General features: G+C 40.2%; 1 protein-coding gene across 4 annotated transcripts; it reads right to left on the bottom strand.

Moving 5' to 3' along the window:
* Positions 1-1,106: 1,106 nt before the first annotated feature.
* On the bottom strand, positions 1,107-13,096 carry SLC46A3 (solute carrier family 46 member 3). Of its 4 annotated transcripts, none has more exons than XM_017818569.1 (6): positions 12,986-13,096; positions 12,686-12,899; positions 6,734-7,607; positions 6,240-6,323; positions 4,638-4,794; positions 1,107-3,277 (listed from the first exon to the last, which is right to left on the bottom strand). In XM_017818569.1, exons 2-6 carry the CDS (start codon positions 12,875-12,877, stop codon positions 3,190-3,192), a joined length of 1,395 nt encoding a protein of 464 aa, XP_017674058.1. In that variant the 5' UTR covers positions 12,878-12,899; positions 12,986-13,096; the 3' UTR covers positions 1,107-3,189. The 4 variants fall into 4 exon arrangements, with proteins under 4 accessions (XP_017674058.1, XP_017674060.1, XP_017674059.1 ...); XM_017818571.1 differs by having other exon boundaries at positions 12,686-12,879; positions 12,986-13,037; XM_017818570.1 differs by having other exon boundaries at positions 12,991-13,017.
* Between the last annotated feature and the right edge of the window lie 6,427 nt (positions 13,097-19,523).

Raw genomic sequence — 19,523 nt, forward strand, 5'->3', positions numbered from 1 at the left:
TAGTATACGTAAGAGGCCTGTGCAAGAATTTATGCTGTTAATAAAAGTACTGGGAGTCAAACAGGACTGAGGCAAAGAGCTTTTGAGATAAAGAGGAAGGGTTATGCTCAGACAGTGCTGCAGGGGGTTGGGCTGGGGACTGGGCTTTCTGCCCCAGCCCATTCTCCCCATTTCATATAAGCCTCATTCTGTAAAGCAGATACTGCACGTAGCAACCCACAGAGGCGTGCCATGCCTTGGCAGTGGAGCTGGGACAGACTCTGACAGAGCACAGGGAGGAAAACACTTCCAGATCCACTGCTCTGGCAGGTGCAACAGAAGCCCCCACCCTGACTTCTTCCACATGCCATGCTGTCCCTGCTCTGCAGTTCCCTGCCTTTTCTTGGTACTGATATTCTCAGCAGCATTTTTTTCCTCTCCCCAGGCACAAGAGGGAGGTAAAAGCACATCTTCCTGCTCTGCTGTTTGTTTGTTATGATCACAAAAAATAGATGATACCATAGTGCTGCTTCTTCTGTTTACACAAACATTCTTCTACCACTTATGCCATTGGCCATTTGTCAAAATTTTAAAAAGTACAAGAACTAGAAATGCAACAGAGTTAAAAAAAACAAACTTCATTGTTAATTTATATCAAAATCATTTGCATTATACACAAATAAAACAATTATTATAAACTGAGATTTTGATTTATTAATCTGAAGCATATTAGTACTTGGGTTCCTCAGCTTGCACCATGCTGGGCATTTTAACACAGTTCATATCCTTGGTCAACGTGCCTGTAGCAAATGTGGATAGAGCCTTCCCAAATCTTCGTTCGCGAAGCCTCGCCATGATATCCTTGGTGTTTGGACCTAAATTTACAGCCAGTTCTAAATGCTGCATCTACCAGAAATACTTTGCAAACAGCACGTACTTTGTACAGTAAAAGCAAACCATAACAAAGCCATTCCTGAAGTGTACGTGCTTGTTCTCAGTTGGACCAACACACCACCACTATAGAACTGGCTTGCTTTGTTGCTGCCTTCTCAGTGCTATTGGAGGTGTGCACCAAAGAAGAGGAAGTGAAGGCACACGCCCCTTCTTCATTTGCTTCCCCCCCCCCCCCCCCCGGCAGTTTTCTGTGGAATAGTTAATTTCAGAAAGCCTTACATAACTGCATAATGAAGAGGTGAGGAAGACAATGTAATCTTTGTGCTGAAATCCTTTGCATCAGTGTTTTCTAAATCTCTCTACAAGTACTCATTATGTTCTGGACCTACTTGTAGAACTCAGCCCACAAGTTGGCAGCAACTTGGGCACCTCAAAGGAGGAGAGTTAAGCAGTTTTATTTTCTGGCCAGTGTCTAAACTACCGAGGAAAAGCTAATGATCTTTAATTGCTAACATCACCCTCCGTAGTTCAGGACAGAAGTGTAAGAGCTGGCTATAGCTGTTAGCTGTGTAAATACTTGTTCCCTCTGCCCTGGATAAATGGTACTGTTTTCACCTGTGATGAGCAGGCAGTGGTCTCCTGAATACTGTAAGCTCTCCTTTACCTTATTTGAACCCTCTTTCAAACCTCAGTGAGCACAATACATAACTTGCAAATGATGCAATTCTTCAATTGTGAAGGATCTACAATAGTATCATCATGATGCAGTACTACTATTTCTTGGTGGAGTACCACTGAAAAGTTGTGCAGGAGTTCTCTGTTCATGTGATTGGTAGCAATGGCTGTAAGCAGGTCATCAGTTATACAGCACATGCTATGTCTGTGCATTTTTATCCTATGCTGTGTGCAAGTGAGTTCCCACATCATAGTTGCTTTCCTAGAGGTTTCCTTTACTAAATGTCAGCCACTTTCCATGATTTTGACTTCTCTGTCTAATCTGTTTTGGGGGACAAGTCACACACCACTTTCAGAGATCAGAACAGTATTGGCTGTCAAACTCTTAAAAAAATCAACATATGGGAGTGGTCTCTAACATGGTGTTATATTTGCACTTCCACTCTGCACTCCAGAAGCTAGTACTCAGAATAATTTCTACTTAAAGATCTCAAGGGAAAAGGTGAGGAGTCAAAGCTGAAACTGATTCCTAGGTTTGGCAGTCTCACCAGTTTGCACTGTGGCCTTGGGCATGTCACTTGTCCTCTCTGTTAATTTTTCTCCCTATGCAAGAGGGAAGAGAGTATCTATTATGGAAGGATGTTCTTAATAGCATTTGTAAAGTGCTTTGAAGATGAGAAATGCTCTTCAACTGCTCATATAATTATGCTGTATTTGTTGCAAGATGATTAGATTCATGATTCAGATATGGTCACCTCGTTTCAGGGTTGTGAAGAAAATAAAGATCCACTGATAAGAAATGCTATTACAGCCTTTCACTAAAAGAAACATTTAAACCAAGTACCAACTTAACTAGAAAATAAGAAATATCTCTGGGACAAAAAATAGAGATGTCTGTACGCAGTCCCTAATATATGGAAAATTAAAAATGTGCAATATGGCCTCTGCAAAATGTAGGCACAGGCTGAACTTCACACTCTGCAAGCTGGAAATTTCCTGAAAGTTCTGTGTAAAAATCCATTTTAAAAACTAAATCACAGGCAAGGTCCACACATCATACATTATACTTACACAAACACTCTGCTAGCTGCAGAGCAGTAAGTCTGCTTACAGCAGATGTTAAGTACTGCCTCCAGGTTGGTTGCTTTCTGAAAAAAATACCTTTTTAGTAATTTTAGAAAGGTTTGGGGGCTTCATCATTAAGACGGGACTTTAAAGATGTACACAGTGGACCACATCCTCATCTGGCACAAGCTCCAATGGCTTCAGCAGAATTGCCAGCACCCTCTGAGTTAATAACTTATCTCTGTCACCCCATTTAGAATGATACAAGATGTATCACAATCCATACCTGACATTCTCAAACTTGAGAAAGGGTAAGTGGAAGGAGTATCACCCTACCTAATTTTTTTCTTCACGCTGAAAGCAGCATTATAATCTCAACTGCCTGCCTATTTGCATAGTTAAGAGCTAGCTTTAGTCAAGTGCTGAAAGACTGGGTATAGAGTGCTACCAATTTAGTGCTTATTGCTGCAGGGCCACTTGGAGATTGTGTTGTGTTATCTCTGTGGTCTCTGTATGACATAATGGTCTCTGCCACTGCATGTGAGATTAGAAATCCCAGGTGTGTGGATCTTTTGTTCAACTATCAGCACTCTCTATGCTGGATACTTCTTCAGGTACCAGCAGAGCCAAGTCCTCCCCATTCCAGCTTGTGCACAGAAGCCAGCTGTAAGACAAAGATAAGACAGATATCTTTAGTTGAGATAGTTACTTACAGCATTCTGATTCAGCACCAACAAACATACTGGATAGCTCTGTATGGCCATCTTCTGTGGCACAAAGCTCTTGATGTATCTTAGTAAACAAAAGCAATGACACAACTTGTACTCATTACAGAAGTCAGACAATATCATTACTCTGTCTTTGATCAAAGTACTCGACTACCATGTCCATTACAGACTGGAACAACCACCCTTTTTGCTCTCTAACAGCAACATTTCATGACACTCTCAAAAGAAAGGTTCAGAGAAAGGTTATTCAAAGGGTCCTGAAACACTATAATGATAGAAGATAAAGAAAAATAACTTCCAAAAATCTATGGTGATGATGGACTACAGTCCTGATGGCAAGATGGACTGATTGATGGTAAATATCTGTAGTGAAGCAGGTACAGACTTAAAATGATGTGAAATGTTCTAAAGCTACAGCATTATCGCTGCCTATTTAAATCTTAAAGTGCAGTTGATAGAAGATAAAAGGTGACTGAGGTGAAGTCTAAGTATTAGGAAAAACTATACAAGTCTCTAGCAAGCGTGCCACCCTCTTAAGGAATACACCTTTCCCCCCCTCCCCCTGAATATAAATCTATCTAATGAAAAATGATCCTTCTGTCACTTAGAGTTTTGTTTCAGCATCCTAAAAAGAAGTAATTTATATTGGAAATAACATAAAGTGACCTTTGCTTTTATGAGTACTCATGAATAATGGTATTTCACTGTCAGTATTACTAGATGGTCACCAGATACGATTAGACACAACTGCTATAGAGGTCTATTTTTTGAACACGTCTACAGGTTTATTCTTTAGGGCCTTAAAATCTTTTACAGATTTTAATGGCACTGGGTCACAAGGTATGACCAAAGACCAGGACAGAGAGCTTTCCATTAAATTCATGGCGTGATTGGTCATGTTTGTAACCCTAATTAGCATCTAGAAGAGCTCAGATTGCAAAATTAAGCTCATGCATTTCAAGAGATCTGTTACTTTTGTTCTTTGTGAAAGGCTTTCCTGTAAAAAAGACCATGTAAAGGTCTCAAACCAAGGGAAGGCACACACATGTGGGCAAGGCTATGATGTGTCCCACAAGCGGTACATTCACGGTAGACTTCACTTTGGGGGAAGTTCACAGCATAAGGCCAAGGGAATGTAGCTGGATCAGAGAAAAAGTGTGAAACTGGAGCTTCTACAACACACTAGAAAATAGTAAAGTCTGAGAATTACCACACTAAACCATTCAGCTTCAACTCATGTCAGAACAGAAATTACTGGCAAAAGCAGTCAGAAGCACCCTCCTGATCTGTACTTACCACAGGACAGTCAGTGGAATTAGACAAAGACCTGCCGATAGGAGGAAGCTAAAGCCTGAAAACCATGCAACAGTAGTTGCATACAGAATATTAAAAACTGAAATTGAAACACTGCCGGTCACAACTTCTAAACAGGCAATACAAGCAAACACAGCACCTGCCAAAAATAAATGGGTGAATTACAAACAAAACAAAATAAAACCTCTTCAAAATACTGACATTTTTAAACATGTTTTGAAAGATCTATGACAGTATTTTTGCAAGTATACACGTAAAAAGCATCAGAGTATCATACTTTGCTATGGAAATGTCTTCTGTGGAAACTCCTACAAAATGCTTGTTCTTTTTAATGAAAAAAAACAAAATAAAACATTTTGCTGATGGAAACTTTCTTTGCTACTATTCTGTCACCATTCCTACTTTCTTGAATCTGCTTATCACATGAAATTCAACCTGTTTATCCTCATTAACCGTGTTCTACACACTTCCATCCTTTATCCCTTCCAATTTTCTTCTTTATTCTCACTCTTCCCTTTATTGTTTCTTCCTTCTCTAATCTTCACTCCTGTATGCCAAAAAGACTGACCCAATGAAGACTGCTGGTTCAGCATCTAACCATGTCCCTCTCATTTTTGAAAAGAAAGAAAGAACAGTTTTTGGACTGAACCACCCTTTGGGGTGGCAGTCTATCCCATCAGTGTCTTGTTGAACACGTTTTCCCAAGCTGTATTCATAATCATGGGACCACAAACAAGATCACTGTATGTAAGCAGAAAAGGATGATGAGGCAACCTGATTCCTGCATCAAACTACTCAAGTACCCAAAGCCCTAAAGAATGCTAAGAAACTGCAAAACCAGAGGTCTATGTTAGCACAGCTAGTAAAAAGAGATCTTTGTTTTAGTATACAAAGATTAGTCTTCTAAAAAATAAAACCAAACAACTTGGGAGAATGTTTCTAGAAAGCATGTGTTTCCCAAAATCTAGAAAATATATGCTCCCCAAAAGCAAAATATGGGATACTGGAACCACATTTTGAGGCCTGATATGCGTTTTTTCCTGTGTTCCATAACGACAGGACTTCGAGAAGTAATGTGTTGCATTTTTTGGGACATGTTTAAGAAGCCGCAGGCACCCATGAAGATGTGTTCCTCCATAGCTAAAAATTCAAGTCTAATTGTTTTCAAGTGCTTTGAAGGTTGACCACCTACTGCTTACCTTTTTAAATTTGTGTGACACTGACTAAATAACAAAATATATCTTTCTCTGCATGTCAAAATCTTGTGAATGTAGAAGCCCTTGTGAAATCACATTTGTATAAATCTTGAGCATTCTTCTGCTTCAAGTTCCCCATGGTCTTTATTTTAAGAATAGTATCTCCTTTGAGGGTGGAAACTTACAGTGGTTTCTAACACAATGTTGTTTATATTAAATTCAGAATCAAAAGCCATTAATATCAAGACAAAGGGTCATATTATATGGAACTTGAAAGACATGCAGTCTTAAAATACCAGTACAGATCTGTTAGTTTAAAGGTAATCTTGGTGCATCTCTGTTTTGAAACACCATATTATTTTATTGTTTAAAACCAAATGCTACTCACCCTGTTCACCAGTGAGAACCACTTTTGACAGCATGGATCGGAGAACAGGAATAGGCATAAGGCAGAACAAAGATGGCACTCTCACTGTAAAGCAATCATGAGATATTGAAGTAATTAAAATCCAGGATTTTACAAATACATTGCAAATGAATTAGTCATGCACTTTTGAGTGCTTAGTTCCTCCGATAATAAAAGGCAACAGGAAAGAACTAGAAGTGCACTGAGACACAATTATCCATGCACAGAGAAATTAATAAATCAAATATATTTGTATGGCACTGAAACCAAATCATAAGCAATTCATTCTGTTCTCTCCACACGTTTCATCTTTTAATCAAATCAGTCTGATCAGTCTGATCAACCATGTATATTTTACCTCTCTATGGCCCTTTCAAGATAGTATGTCCAATATTCAACAACAGCATTCATGACAGATAACACAGCGGTATTGTCATATATATTGTTGACCATGGAAAAACTGATTCTGAACTTACCTAAAAACATGAGCAGGGTAGTTTTGGCAAAGGCAGCCATGATCATTCCTCCAATGTAAGAAAATATCCCAATAAAGACAATATAAATGTCTTTGAGACATTTAGAAAATAAGTAAACTCCTAAAAAACTGGTCAGAGAGACAGAAGTGAATGCAGCTGCTCCATATCCAATGTATACTTCATTCCAGCAGAGCGGCTCATCCAGTTCATACAGTGTAAAAAGCGAACTCCCACCAAGCATAGTAAACATATAAGTCATAAATGCAAAAAGTAACACAATTATTAAAATTCTCTTTTTATAAGGGGCAGTTTTAAAAAGCATGTACACTCCAGAAAATGTCTCCCTAAGAAGTTCTTTATAGGATACTGGTACCTCCTGCTGGAATTCAGATACACCTATGGTATCTTCCAGAAAAAATATAATATAGATGATATTAATGACATGAAGCAGAGATGCTGTCACAAATGTCCACGTAAAGCCTATTCCTCTTAGAAAGTAGCCAGATGAGAGTCCTGCCAATCCCGATACAAGTCCAAAAATCAAATCCACTACAGCTATTCGTGTTGTTTTCTGGTTCTCATCATGACAACCATCTGCTATAAAAGCAAAGCCTCCTCCAAGGAAAGTTGCTATACTCCCAAACAGTCCAGTAACAAATGCAACTGCAAATAGGACAGAGAGTGACAAGGAAAAATATGATATTGCAGTGAGGCTAATACCAGCAATCAAAGCTCCCACTGATGGTAAAACTAAAGACCTTTTGTGTCCCTGGCGATCCCCATTAGCTACAATGACAAAGGCAACTATAAGGCTGGGAATGGCCCCAGTTAAGTCCAACTGCATATTAAAAACAGAGGCTTTTTCTTGAACTTCCTGCAAAGAGAAAATAAAAATAATTGTAAATACTGTAATGCATTGGGGGGGGAATCTGTAACAATATTATTTACATAATTATTAGGTGCAATATGATGAATAGCACAGTATGTGTTTATAGATTATAAATTATACTATTATTAAACCAAATACAATGTAATTTTATAAGATTATATGACATATTATGGTATAATAAAATATAGCACATTACTTTATAAGAATGCATTATATTACAGTAATCACTAATACAAAGGAATTGCATATTCAGACTCCTGCTTTTGTAATTTGATCTTCAATATTCCTCAAATATCCCTTGTTACATTTTAAACCAGAAATTAGTTCTTAAGACACAGTCTTACTAGTGCTGTTAACAGGGAAGTTTCAATGGACACGAGAGAATAATTCTTCTCAATACGCATTTACAAGAGCTGGTACTCCTTCAATACAGGGTATGGCAAAAGGACACTGGGCTATTTTAATACTACTCAGAAACAAGTAGTAAACCAGTCTTTGATTGAGGAACCCCATGCTCCCTATTCACATTTTTCCTCACAAATAATTCTACTGAGGGGGTCACAAGAAACTAGTCATGGAGTAGAGCAAATTATGCAAGTAAACAGATCAGGATTTGCTCCAACATCCCAGTGTACCATGTTACTGCTACTACTAACAATAATAACAACTACAAATGTGAAATACAGCATTAAATATTATATTGATTCATAGATATGTGAATTAACTAATTTTGCAAACACTGTAAAGCTCTGGGTTCAGAAACTGTCCAAGTCAGTGATGTCTCTATACATATGCTACAGCAGGTGTCACATGAACAGCAGCTAACACTGTAACAATAAACTGTAAACACCCATTCTGGGGAAAATTTCATAATTCTTTTTAACAGAAGCATAAAAATCAAATGTAGCTGAAAAACAACCATTTAACAGAACATGAATGGCTGCAGGAAAAAAAACAAACTAAAGGGAGGTTAATAAAAAAGAGAGATCTTGTTATGAATGCAGCTGCTAAAGGATACTCAGCAAACTGATTGAGATCTTGCTTTTAAGGCATAGATGCAGACTTGACAGACAGCAGCCACAACAGCCCTTTCAAAGAAAACCATCTCATCAGACAGAAGAGCAGCGGGAGAAAAGGAATTAACTTTTTTTGCACAAACCCTTTATACTCTCTAAGTTAAACTTTAGGTGCAGAGAATAAAGTCACACTGAAAGTTTTCATGAAGTTTTCTGAGGCATAACACTGACTTGGGCAGGGGCTGCACTCTTAAATCAGTAGCAGGTACACCTGTGTAAGTTGGCCCACACCATTCTCAGCCTGCATTGATCTATATTCCATGTATTCGTCCGTAGCTAACATAATCCTGACCGAGTAGCATCCATAAAATTCAAAACACCCTAGAACTTACAGGAATGTATTCTGGGCAATTTTAAAAGCTGATGAATGCTTTATAAATTCATGTTTATATTTACAGGCAAAGACAATGACTTTCTAGTTCAGTCTCTTCCTTTGTTTACAAGATATCAGGTTTTACTGCAAGAGGAAAATTCAACTGATCCTGAGGTCCTCAAGGAAAGCCTTCAAGATTCCCAGCACTACAAAGTCTTTTACTCTCTTCCCTTATGGTGTCTGACTGCCATAGGATTCACGGTGTCCTACTGTCCAGCACTGTTATCACTCTGGAAGGGTCAAAACCACGAAGACTGAACAAACTGAGACAGAAAATGTTAATAACTCCTCCACTGCTGACGAAGAGAACTCTATGTAGTTGCAAACATCATTTCTTTACTAGAACCATCATGTTCAAAGACATGAACATCAAACAAATGATACTGCCTTAAAAATAAAATTAAATATTATTATATATCATCTCAACCCACATTAAGCATATAATACAAATATTATTGCTAAGCCACACTGAAGGAATAAAACAGCAAATATTAGCGTGTCTTTCTTTTGGAAGAAGTTGTGCAACATAAAGAACATGGCTACACATCCAGATACCACAAATGACCATACACTTGCTGACATAAATGACTTGATGTCTTCTAACAAGATGACTAAAAGACAGAAGTACAGGAAAACTCCATGTAGAGTGAAAGGCATGCAACTATCTACTTTATGGTTTTATAAAGCCAATAAAAACAAATTCAGAAAACAATAGGTCAAACCCTCAGCTCCTTTAAAATTATGTAACTCCAATAATCAATACAACTACATACATTTGAAGAGAAAGGTCTAGTTTTTTAATCTGCAAATTCACTCTACTCTGAAAAATTACTCACAATGGACAGAAATAGATCTTAAAATCACTGATTTCAAGATTAAAACAATGAAAATGAAGAAGCAATAATTTACATAAAGATTAAATTAAGAGAGAAGCACGGTGCCTGAGATTGAACAATGTACAGGACATGATAAACTGACAGACTCATAAAGAAATATTACTTAGTAACAAAGGAATGGATTGGATAAGTAAATGGGATGATAATCACATTTAATGATTAATAATATAGCTCTTTCTGAGATAATAAAAAAGTATTATCCAAGCTAGTGATCAGAATGCTTCAGCTTATACTCAAATTACCTTTGAACTCACTTTATTATAAAATGACTAATTTTCTTCAAATTGTAAGAAATAATTAATCTAGCTGCTGTACATTTTGAATTATATTCTACCTTTTTGCAGGGTACAAGTGATTTTTGTCTTCAAATTTTGTTTACATTTTTCTTTGAAATAAGTGAGATTAGTATAAAGTTTCTTCATTCTCAGAATATAAGGATTTGCACCAAATTAACTATTAAGGGAGATGTGCTTCTAAAAGTTAATCTCAAACTGAGCCTCTTAGGAACACTCCTAAGAGCAACATCTATAAACATATGTCAATTAGGATGGTCTTGCAAAATCCAGAACACCTACTTCACACTTCCTCGGGAAAGGGCTTGGATTTAAGTTAGTGGGTCTACTCTCTGGCCCATACACAGGATTATTACTCAGCACAGAGACCAGTTTCCACTTAAATTAATGGGTGTTTTGAGCATTTAAATTCTTACGCTATGGTAACAAGTGTGGTATAAAAATGTAGGCAAGATACCCAGACAAGAGAGTAATTGTTCAAAAGCTCATGCCCTACTGGCAATCACTGAAATGGAGCAAATGGAAATTTTGCAGGAAACGGAAACAAAGAAGTTCTGTTGGCCATTACTCAACTGCTGTTGCTGTCTCAAATATCAAGTTAATTATACTTTGTAACCAAAAGACCTGTAATGTGTGAATTCACCACCACCTCAATTAGAGATGCTATCTAAACTTCAGCTGAAAATAAGACTTTGCTTTAGTGTTTTGCAAAAAGAAATATGAAGACTTATATCCAGAACCATAGGTGATGGCAATTTGAAAGTCAGGTTGAATTTGGGGAGGGTTGCAAAATACGAAAATGTTTTTGAAATGTAAGTTTCTTGATAGGCTCTGCAATTAGAACTGTATGCACAACTTATGGTTTCCTTAGAGCTGCTTGTTCTGTATGAGAAAATGCCCAGACACAGCACCAAACGGGGAGCTAATACTAAATAAAATACAAGAATTACTCAGATAATAATTGTTTATTATCTCCATGGGTCAGCCCAGAAGTCATGTTGGACTACAATTCTATTAACCCTTTTACTTTCACATTCTTTCTACTAAGACCAGCTTCTGTCACATGACAAAGAACCTACATCACACTAAAAATCCTGAATTATTTCTTTGATCACCTTCAATGAAAACACGTACCATTAAAAATCTTCTTTTATATATGACAAATGAGGCAGATAAGCTCAGGTGCTCAGTCTTGCATATACGCAGCACATCAGAAATTCAAATACGGGATGTGAGCAAAAACTTTCAAGCGCCACCTTTTCAGCAGCATAAGGGAATGCCAGCTGACTGTTTCCATAACTCCACCTTCTGTGTAATTAGTATTCCAAGTCATCTACTTTTCTGACCTTACAGTGGTTTAATCCTCCACTTAATCCAACCCAACTGTCAGTTGTTGTTGACAAGGATGGTTCTGTTGTATCTCTTCTGGAAATATGTTCCCTCTGCTATTCCCGTGTTAGGTACAGCAATCATGTGGCCACAGAGTGTCAGAGCAATGTACTGCTTAACACTCAAAAAGCAAACACTTCAAACCAAGACATGCGCTTTCTGTTGAATCAGTGCCCCACTCAAATCCAAACCATAACCTGTAACTGCAGAATTTCAAGATACAATAATACATGGTGGGAGAAGGGAAAGGAAAATGGAGTATGACCATCTCTCCTGCTGGCAGCTCAGCTCATAGTTAGCAGAATAGAAGCATTAAAACTGCATTAGAAGTGCAATGAAAGAGGTACTAACCAACAATTCACCATCTAGCATGCTGAATTATGAAAATATGCTAAAAATGTAATTGACTGTGAGATGCTGCTATCTTGACGTCTTCGTATTTCAACAAGGCAGACTAGTACTCTGAATGGTAAACCATCAATTATATTTGATTGTCCAAAGATCAGCTAAATTTTTTTTCACATTTTAAAAACACAACCCTTTTTATTTTCACCTCCCCTGTTCCTCATTCTTGTAATTCCTCTGAAATAAATGTATTCTAAACTAGATCTTATTCCTCAAAATTACAGGACATTTTTTAAACTTCACATGGTTACAAAGAACACTAGGAGCCCCAAAGGCAACTGACGGCTCACAAACACATGCATGAGCCGCTACAAGGAGCCTCCAGTTGTACCGGCTGTAATGTCAGCGCAATGCCAATTCGGGCCAAATCCTCTCAGATGATTTTCAACTCCTGCTACAATACGAATTTATCTCAGCATCTTCTTGGAGACAAATCTTTGTCTTTTAAAGCACTACCACTACCTACAGTGAAACACAGGAGCAATGAGACAGTAAAGTGAGAGCAGGTTGCAAAGCTACAGCTTTTCTGTCTATAAAAGGTTAAGTAAGGTTATAAAACAGGAGATTACGCGGAGGCAGCACCTCCTAGCTGCAAGTTTATTTACAATTGTTACTTCTTCCCCCGTCTTACCTTCTGTTTAATATAAGTCGGGCTGCTCTTATTCTGCTCGCAGTGACTGACATTGCTATCGCTCACGAAAGTGGAGTTGTACTCCTGCTCCCACAGCCGCCGGTAGATAAACTGCTGCACCAGCGGGGTCGTCAGGGAAGTCGCAAAAAGGTATATGAAAATGACGGGCTCCACGCACAAAACCTTCCTCATTTCTGGGTGGGGGGTTCAAACCCTGTGTCAGAAAACAAACCGCGAATCCTCACGAGGTGAAAGGGAAACACACGTCCGAGCAGCCGCCGGCACGCTGGCAGCGCCTACCTTATCCGGGACACTCCCTCCAGCAATCCCCGTCCCCCAGCGCACCGGCTGTGCCCCCGCCTGGCTGTGCCCCCGCACGGTGTCCCCCCCGCCGCCCGCCCTCCCCCGCCCCGCGGCGCCGGCGGTGCGTGACAGCGGGAGGCGGGACGCGGAGGGCGGCCGCGTCCCTCAGCAGGGGAGTGTCCCCCGGCAGCCGGTGGCCGCCCCCCCGGCTGCGGCCGCCGAGAGGACGACGCCAGCGCCGCCATCTCGGCCCGCTGCTGCTCGGCCGGCGGGCGGGGCGCCGTGGCAGGCGGGGCCGCGGCCGAGCGGAGGAGCAGCGTCCGTGTGCTGAGTGTGTCACCCCCCGCGCTGTTTGTCCCCGTGCCGGGGACATGCGGGGTTGCTGCGGCAGATCGGGACACATCAGCAGTTTGGCGATTTCAGCATCGTCCCAAACGCCGCCGCTCAGCGCGCACCGGGCCAGCCGGCTTGTTTGGGCTGGTTACACAACGAGAATCTGCCTTATCAGCGGCGCCTTTGGCCTCGTTTAACACCGTGACCCCGGCCTGGAGCTCAGCCTGGCCCAGGGCATCAACGCGCCCAGGGCCAAAGTGGCCGAGCACCGGCTAAGGAAGAACCTGCGTTCTCCTCCGTGCTGCTGCGTGTACTCCACTCTCAGCTGACTTGGTTTAGAGGTTTTATTGTAGCTGCTTCCATTCCAAGCGCTCTTGCGTTGTCAGGATGTGTAAAAGCAACATTTGTTAGCCACTAGCTGGTCTCCAGTTAATAGAATCATGTAATCTTTTAGGCTGGAAAAGAAATCTAAATGCCATCAAACCTAACCATTAACTCCTCACTGCCAGGAAGACATACATTCCATTCTCTTTGAGTCTGACATAGCTAATGCCATGTGTCAGGGGAAAGGCATTGTGGTGTATGTCCCTTTTGGAACAGCTGCCGTGGCACATGCTGCAGCTCTACATGAAAGGTCATGCAGGTGTGCATCTGCAGTTGTGCGGTTTAGATATGGCCTCTAACTCACCCTGGTGTACACAAAAGAGGGAGCGCACCCTGGCATCTGATACACTATCCTCCTCAGACCTTGGTACACCCACCTGGGGAGTCCCAGAGGACCTCCTTTCAGTCTTAAATACTGTTTTTAAATTACAAATGTTGCAAAAAGGCCTATTTGCTAAAAGCAAGGGCAGTTTAGGAACTTCATGAAAATTCAGTTCCTTGATAAAGTGAAGACAAATGATCTGTAACATGAGTCATATGATCTTGAATAATGCTTTAACTTGTTCACTGCCATGTGACATGTCATTCAGTCCCAATATTGGGGACAACCCTGGCTTGTCATATGTCTCTCAGTATAGGATGAACCCAATGTACAAGCTCAGTGGCCTTGATCATTTACTTGTGCTTTTTTGGTCAGGCATATAGGCTTGCTCACAGAGACACACAGACAGACTGATTGAAAAAAAGTGCTACTCTGGCCTGCGATCAACTTGTAGATAGTATTGTCCTTCTCATCGACCTGTCCAGGTCCAAAGTCTGAGTCATCCTGTGACAGTATTTTGTGTATCACAAGGTAAAGCATGTGAGGGTTACATGCAAATGGGCTGCTAGGTGAGAGGGGCTGTTCAGGTCACTCATCCAGCTGCTAACATTTATTTGAGCATAGTGAAGAAGGGATTTTTAAACCTGTGGGAACTTTCTATTGTTCCACAGAGGGATGTTGGCCAGACCCCCATTATGTTTCTTGCCAGATCCAGCTGTTCTGAAGAGCATGTCACGATCACAAGTGTCTTACACCCCAGGTTGCTGGCCAAACTTGTTTTAGCTCACAGTTCCTTCAGAACAGCCTTCCCACTGCCAAAGAATGGTGCTCTGGATCTGTGTTCTGTAGACGTCCTCTGCTTCTGTCCTTCCTACTGCCAAGAACTGTGTCTGAGTTTGGGCTTGAGTTTGCAGAGTCAAGTGTCTCCAGCAAAGTTGTGGCCTCACCAGTGCTGAAGGCAAGGCTGCAGTGTGAGCTGGTCACCTTAAAGCACTTGATTATCTTTGTGCAACAGCTTGAAGCCTGCTCATGGGTATCTTCTAGCGCTGATGGGTAACATATGCTCCTCAAGCAGGTGCACTGGAACACACTTGGCTCTCTTTGGTTCCCAGTCCCCCCTGCAAGGGGAACTAAAAACAATAGATGTGATTGGATTTTTTAGGTCAGACTTGGTTTTGTGATGCTTATCCTTTGAAGCTGAGCATTTCCAAATAACACAATACATGGCAAGCTAACTTCTTCTCTCCCCTGTCACCAGTATTCACATTGACCCAAATTTGAGTGAGATGCCCATGAACAGACTTAGCAAGGCACAGGCATGTGGCTGCAGCTCTACACTGGTTTGTATTTTGTTTATTGACATCCTCAATGTGTGAAGAACTGAAGGAGCACATGTATTTATTGTAGAGGTCATGCTTTTGGGGAGCACTTGCTAAGTTTCCAATAAAAAAATTTTAAAACCCAAACAAATTCCTGATCTTTGGAGGTATGTGTGTTGCTTGTGTGTCAGGGCATGGAAAAAGGGCGACATGCAATGAAGTTTCTAAGGGACTTTTGAGAGATCCCACCAGCACTAGTCAAAGACATTACCTTCAGTGATATAAATGTTCAAATAAAGCCTCCTGCACTTCAAGGAATTATGTTCACAAAAATCACTGCTACTATAAAGATTTTTTTTCTAGCAAATTCTTTTGATGCGGATAAAGTTGAAGACATTTTGGAGAAATGTGTTGTTGAAATCTTTTGCTCAAAAAATGAGTAGGACTTTAATAAATAGTATTGCCATGTAAAACGCGATTTTAATTGCCTTCTAACAAGTTCAGTATTTTTAAAATTGAGGTGACTTTAATTTTCCACATTAACAATCTACTGCAAACCTTAGCCCACATATCATTTGTGGATTACAGAGTGACATTAAGAAGTACTGTCTCTACTTACATTTAACTCATGTTTTCAAGGCTATCTTGATAACAATGGTTAACACAAATTAAAAAAAACCCCAAAAACTAAAAAGGGAAGAGAGAAGGACACTTTTGGCAGATAGTCAGTTTTATACAAAATGCAGTTCTGCAGAAACCCTTCTCACCCTGTATCATGCCCATGAGCAGGGCAAACAAAGATACATAAAGGAAGTTCTCCAAATATTGCCACTGGGAGAAAGGAGAAGAGAATAATTCTGCAGAGGCATACCTAGGTTTAGATGTAACTGTTTTGTTTTCATTGTAACTGTGTTGAGTTCTGAAGCTTGAATGTAAGCCTTGACAATAGAGAGTAGTAATGAAGATTTAAATATGAGGCTGAAAGAAAACATGACAAAGGAAATTTGTTCAACAAATCCAACAACATGGTTATGAAGGACCTCTGTTTTTTCCAAAGAGACAGATCATTACTGATTTTCAATGGCATCTCTGACTGCTTAGACAGCTAAAAGCATCTACCCCAGCAAGAGGCCTCTGAGGTGCAGCCAAGTAGCACAAGAGAGGCTCACACCTTCACCGCTCTTTCCTCTGACTCTCCCTATCCACACTGAGTAGCATTTGGTCTGAGTCTCCTCTGGCCCCATGGGGTAGAAGAACATCACAGATAATCAAAAATAATCACATTTTTGTCTTTTTGCATTCCAGAATATCTAAAGTAATGTGACTGAGTTCATCTGGTGTGGAAGAAGGTGCTTGAAAGGTATGGGCAAAGACATCCCACTGACTTGGCATTGCTGAAAATGGGGTGATGTTCTGAACACCTCTGTCACAGCATGAGCGCTAACATTGACTTTAGTCTCTTTGCCATATGGCACTTATTACTCTTCTTAAGTTTTGTGTAGAAAATTTGTGCTTGTTTGAATCCTCAGAAGTGTAAGGCATCAGGATATATTTATTTTCTCTGAATAAGAGAATCTTAACAGAACTGACGTTCTTACTGGCCTCATCACACACACCACATAACAGCAGCCATTTCCAAATGGTGTGGTTTATTCAGTATTTTTGCTTTTCAGTTATTTACCTCTCATGTATTTGCAAGTCTTCCATGCTCATCTCTGACTATTTCATATGTCAGGTTTAGATATCTCCATTGAACGCCCTTCACCCTTGTGGCTTTTCTGTTTAGATGACTCAGTGGAGGAGAATTTAGCAGCTCTCTTCATCTTGGGTTCAGGTGCAGCTTGCAGACAGCGTCTTGTGGTTTCATCTAGCCAAAAACAAAGCTACAAGAAACTATTAGATCTGCCATGACTGACTTTCAGACTACTTGAGGATTTTAAATTTATTTTATGCAGCTACTTGGTCCTGTTTGAGGTGGATTTTTTGTTTCGTTCCTGTTTTGCTTTCAATCACATTTATGTACTAGACATAGGATAGCCCTTCACTGTAGATAGGTGATTTAAGTTGTGTTTGTCTGACTATTTTGGTTAATACAGAATTTCTGATGAGCTGCTTTTACAACTCCAGTTTAGCAACTCAGTCTTACGTTGCAAATCTGCTTTTAAAAATAACTAGTGGTATTAGTAATGCTCTCCTGCCTGCTAGTCTCTGTCCCCTCTCTTCAGAGCTGTGTGTTGGGTGGGATAATCAGCAGCAGCACGCTGGAGATATTCCTGGTTACTATGAATCAGCAAAGTGCTTGTCTCTTTGGTCTGTATTTCACTTCACTCATTTGCAGAAGTGGACAAAGGCATCCTTCTGCCTAGAAGAATCTTTTAATTTGAAACAGAAGGTTTCTTTCTTTTTTTTTTTTTTTTTAATTTTTATTTATTTAATGTAAACAATTCCTTAGAATGAGGAACTGAAAGTAAGCAACTGAGGCAGGGCTGGAGTTGCTGCAGCTGAGGCAGAGCTAGCGTGTCTGCATCTGAGTCACCTGCTTTTCTATTGCAGGAGGCTGTTACATTTTAGCTGTTCTTAAAAGTTTACTAAAGCAACATGCTTTTCCAGTTTGATAAATAAAAGTGCTTTTCATTCCTAGTAAGTTGTTGAGACTGGCCAGCTGCATCCCCTTTACAGAGATAAGGGCTTATCATCTACCCTCAAGACAAGCAGCAGTGTTTTTGGAGAGCTTACCCAAGACCACTAAGCAGAATGCATTGGGTTTAGGATACAAAGCACAATGCAGTGTGTTTAGGATACAAGTATTTAAGCTGAGTACCGTCAGAAAGGTGGTGGCAGATGACAAACTGTTCTCAACTTTCAATGCCAGTGAGAGATTTGCTGCTATTCTGCCAGGGGATTGTGTGTCAGGCTTGAGCCTGAGCAGCCCATCACAAACTCTGAGATCAAAGACAAAGACTTTGTCACTTGAAGGAGTTTGAACTGCGGTGAGTGAGACTGTGCCTGTACCCCAGACAGGGGTTTCATGTGCTCTTTCCTGTTTTAGAATCTCAGGGGTAAAAATCCCTGTTCTCACAGGGGGAACCTGTGAAAGGCTTCAGAGGAAGCAGGAGTCCACTCTGCCTCACTGTGGTTTAGGTGGTAACGTCATTTTTCCTTCACCAGTTGATCACTGAAATGGTTCTTGACATTCAAAGCAGCAGGGGACACAATTATTAGTTCTTATTCCTATCCATCAGAAAATACCCAAATACACCATTTCCCTAATTTTCCAAACGTCTGCCCAGATCTGTTCAGAAAGATCTGCAAAGTGATGTTCGATGTGTCCTGTTACTTTAACTGCAATAATTCCTTCCCTGGAACAATTCTGCTGTGAATTTATGTACAAAGACATTACTGGGTATCTATCCCCATTACACTCTTTTTGTTGTAAAATAGTTGTGGGGACAGTAGGTTTCCTGATGCCCCCTAGGTATCATAGAACAGCAGCAGGAAATTCCCTGGGTTCTTTAAGATTATCACAATGCTTGAAGCAGATATGTCATGTACTGTTTTCAGGCAAGTTCCTTGCAAGATTTCTTATACAGGAAGATGGAGTAATATTGCTGAAGATAATATGGCACTTGAATCCAGCTTTAGGCATCATGATAAGTGAATTTCTTCTAGAATAGTAGTGAATGCTATTTACTGCTCCCACAGGGGAAATAAATAATAAAGCAGCTCCATTCCTTTGGAAATTGGGTCACTCATAAGGGGGAGGTATTCAGTTTAGCCAAATGAATAATAAGTGCGAAGGCTCAGTTTAAGCACCTTAAACAGGTCCTTCATGAACCTATTAAACTCAGTAACCTAACCATAAGTGATGAATTTCCTGGTTCGAGAAGTTGCTGAACTCATGATTCCTGGAAGCAGGGAAGGTATCCTGAGAACAGTCAACATAATGTGCTTGTTCTTTAATCTGTTTGCTGACCATCTGTTATTTACCACTGTCAGAGAAGGGACTTGAACTAGGTGAATTTTTGTCTACTTGATATGGTCACACTTATTTTCATAGAACTTCAGTGCTGATAGAAGAATACAAAAACTGGGAGCATAGCATGGTATGTGCAAGGCAAAGGCTGTATGAATTAGGAGCTGCTCAAATAAGGTTGCATGAAGATGCGCACTTTGGGCT

Source organism: Lepidothrix coronata, unplaced genomic scaffold, assembly GCF_001604755.1.
Source record: "Lepidothrix coronata isolate B3197 unplaced genomic scaffold, Lepidothrix_coronata-1.0 Scaffold69, whole genome shotgun sequence".
Classification (NCBI taxonomy): domain Eukaryota; kingdom Metazoa; phylum Chordata; class Aves; order Passeriformes; family Pipridae; genus Lepidothrix; species Lepidothrix coronata.

Excerpts from the sequence above, each read along its gene's own strand:
- SLC46A3 (XM_017818569.1), bottom strand. The coding sequence starts at position 12,877 with ATGAGGAAGGTTTTGTGCGTGGAGCCCGTCATTTTCATATACCTTTTT. Across the intron at positions 7,608-12,685 it reads CGACTTATATTAAACAGAAG|GAAGTTCAAGAAAAAGCCTC; the intron begins GTAAGACGGGGG and ends TTCTCTTTGCAG. Across the intron at positions 3,278-4,637 it reads ATTCCACTGACTGTCCTGTG|CTGGCTTCTGTGCACAAGCT; the intron begins GTAAGTACAGAT and ends TTTGTCTTACAG.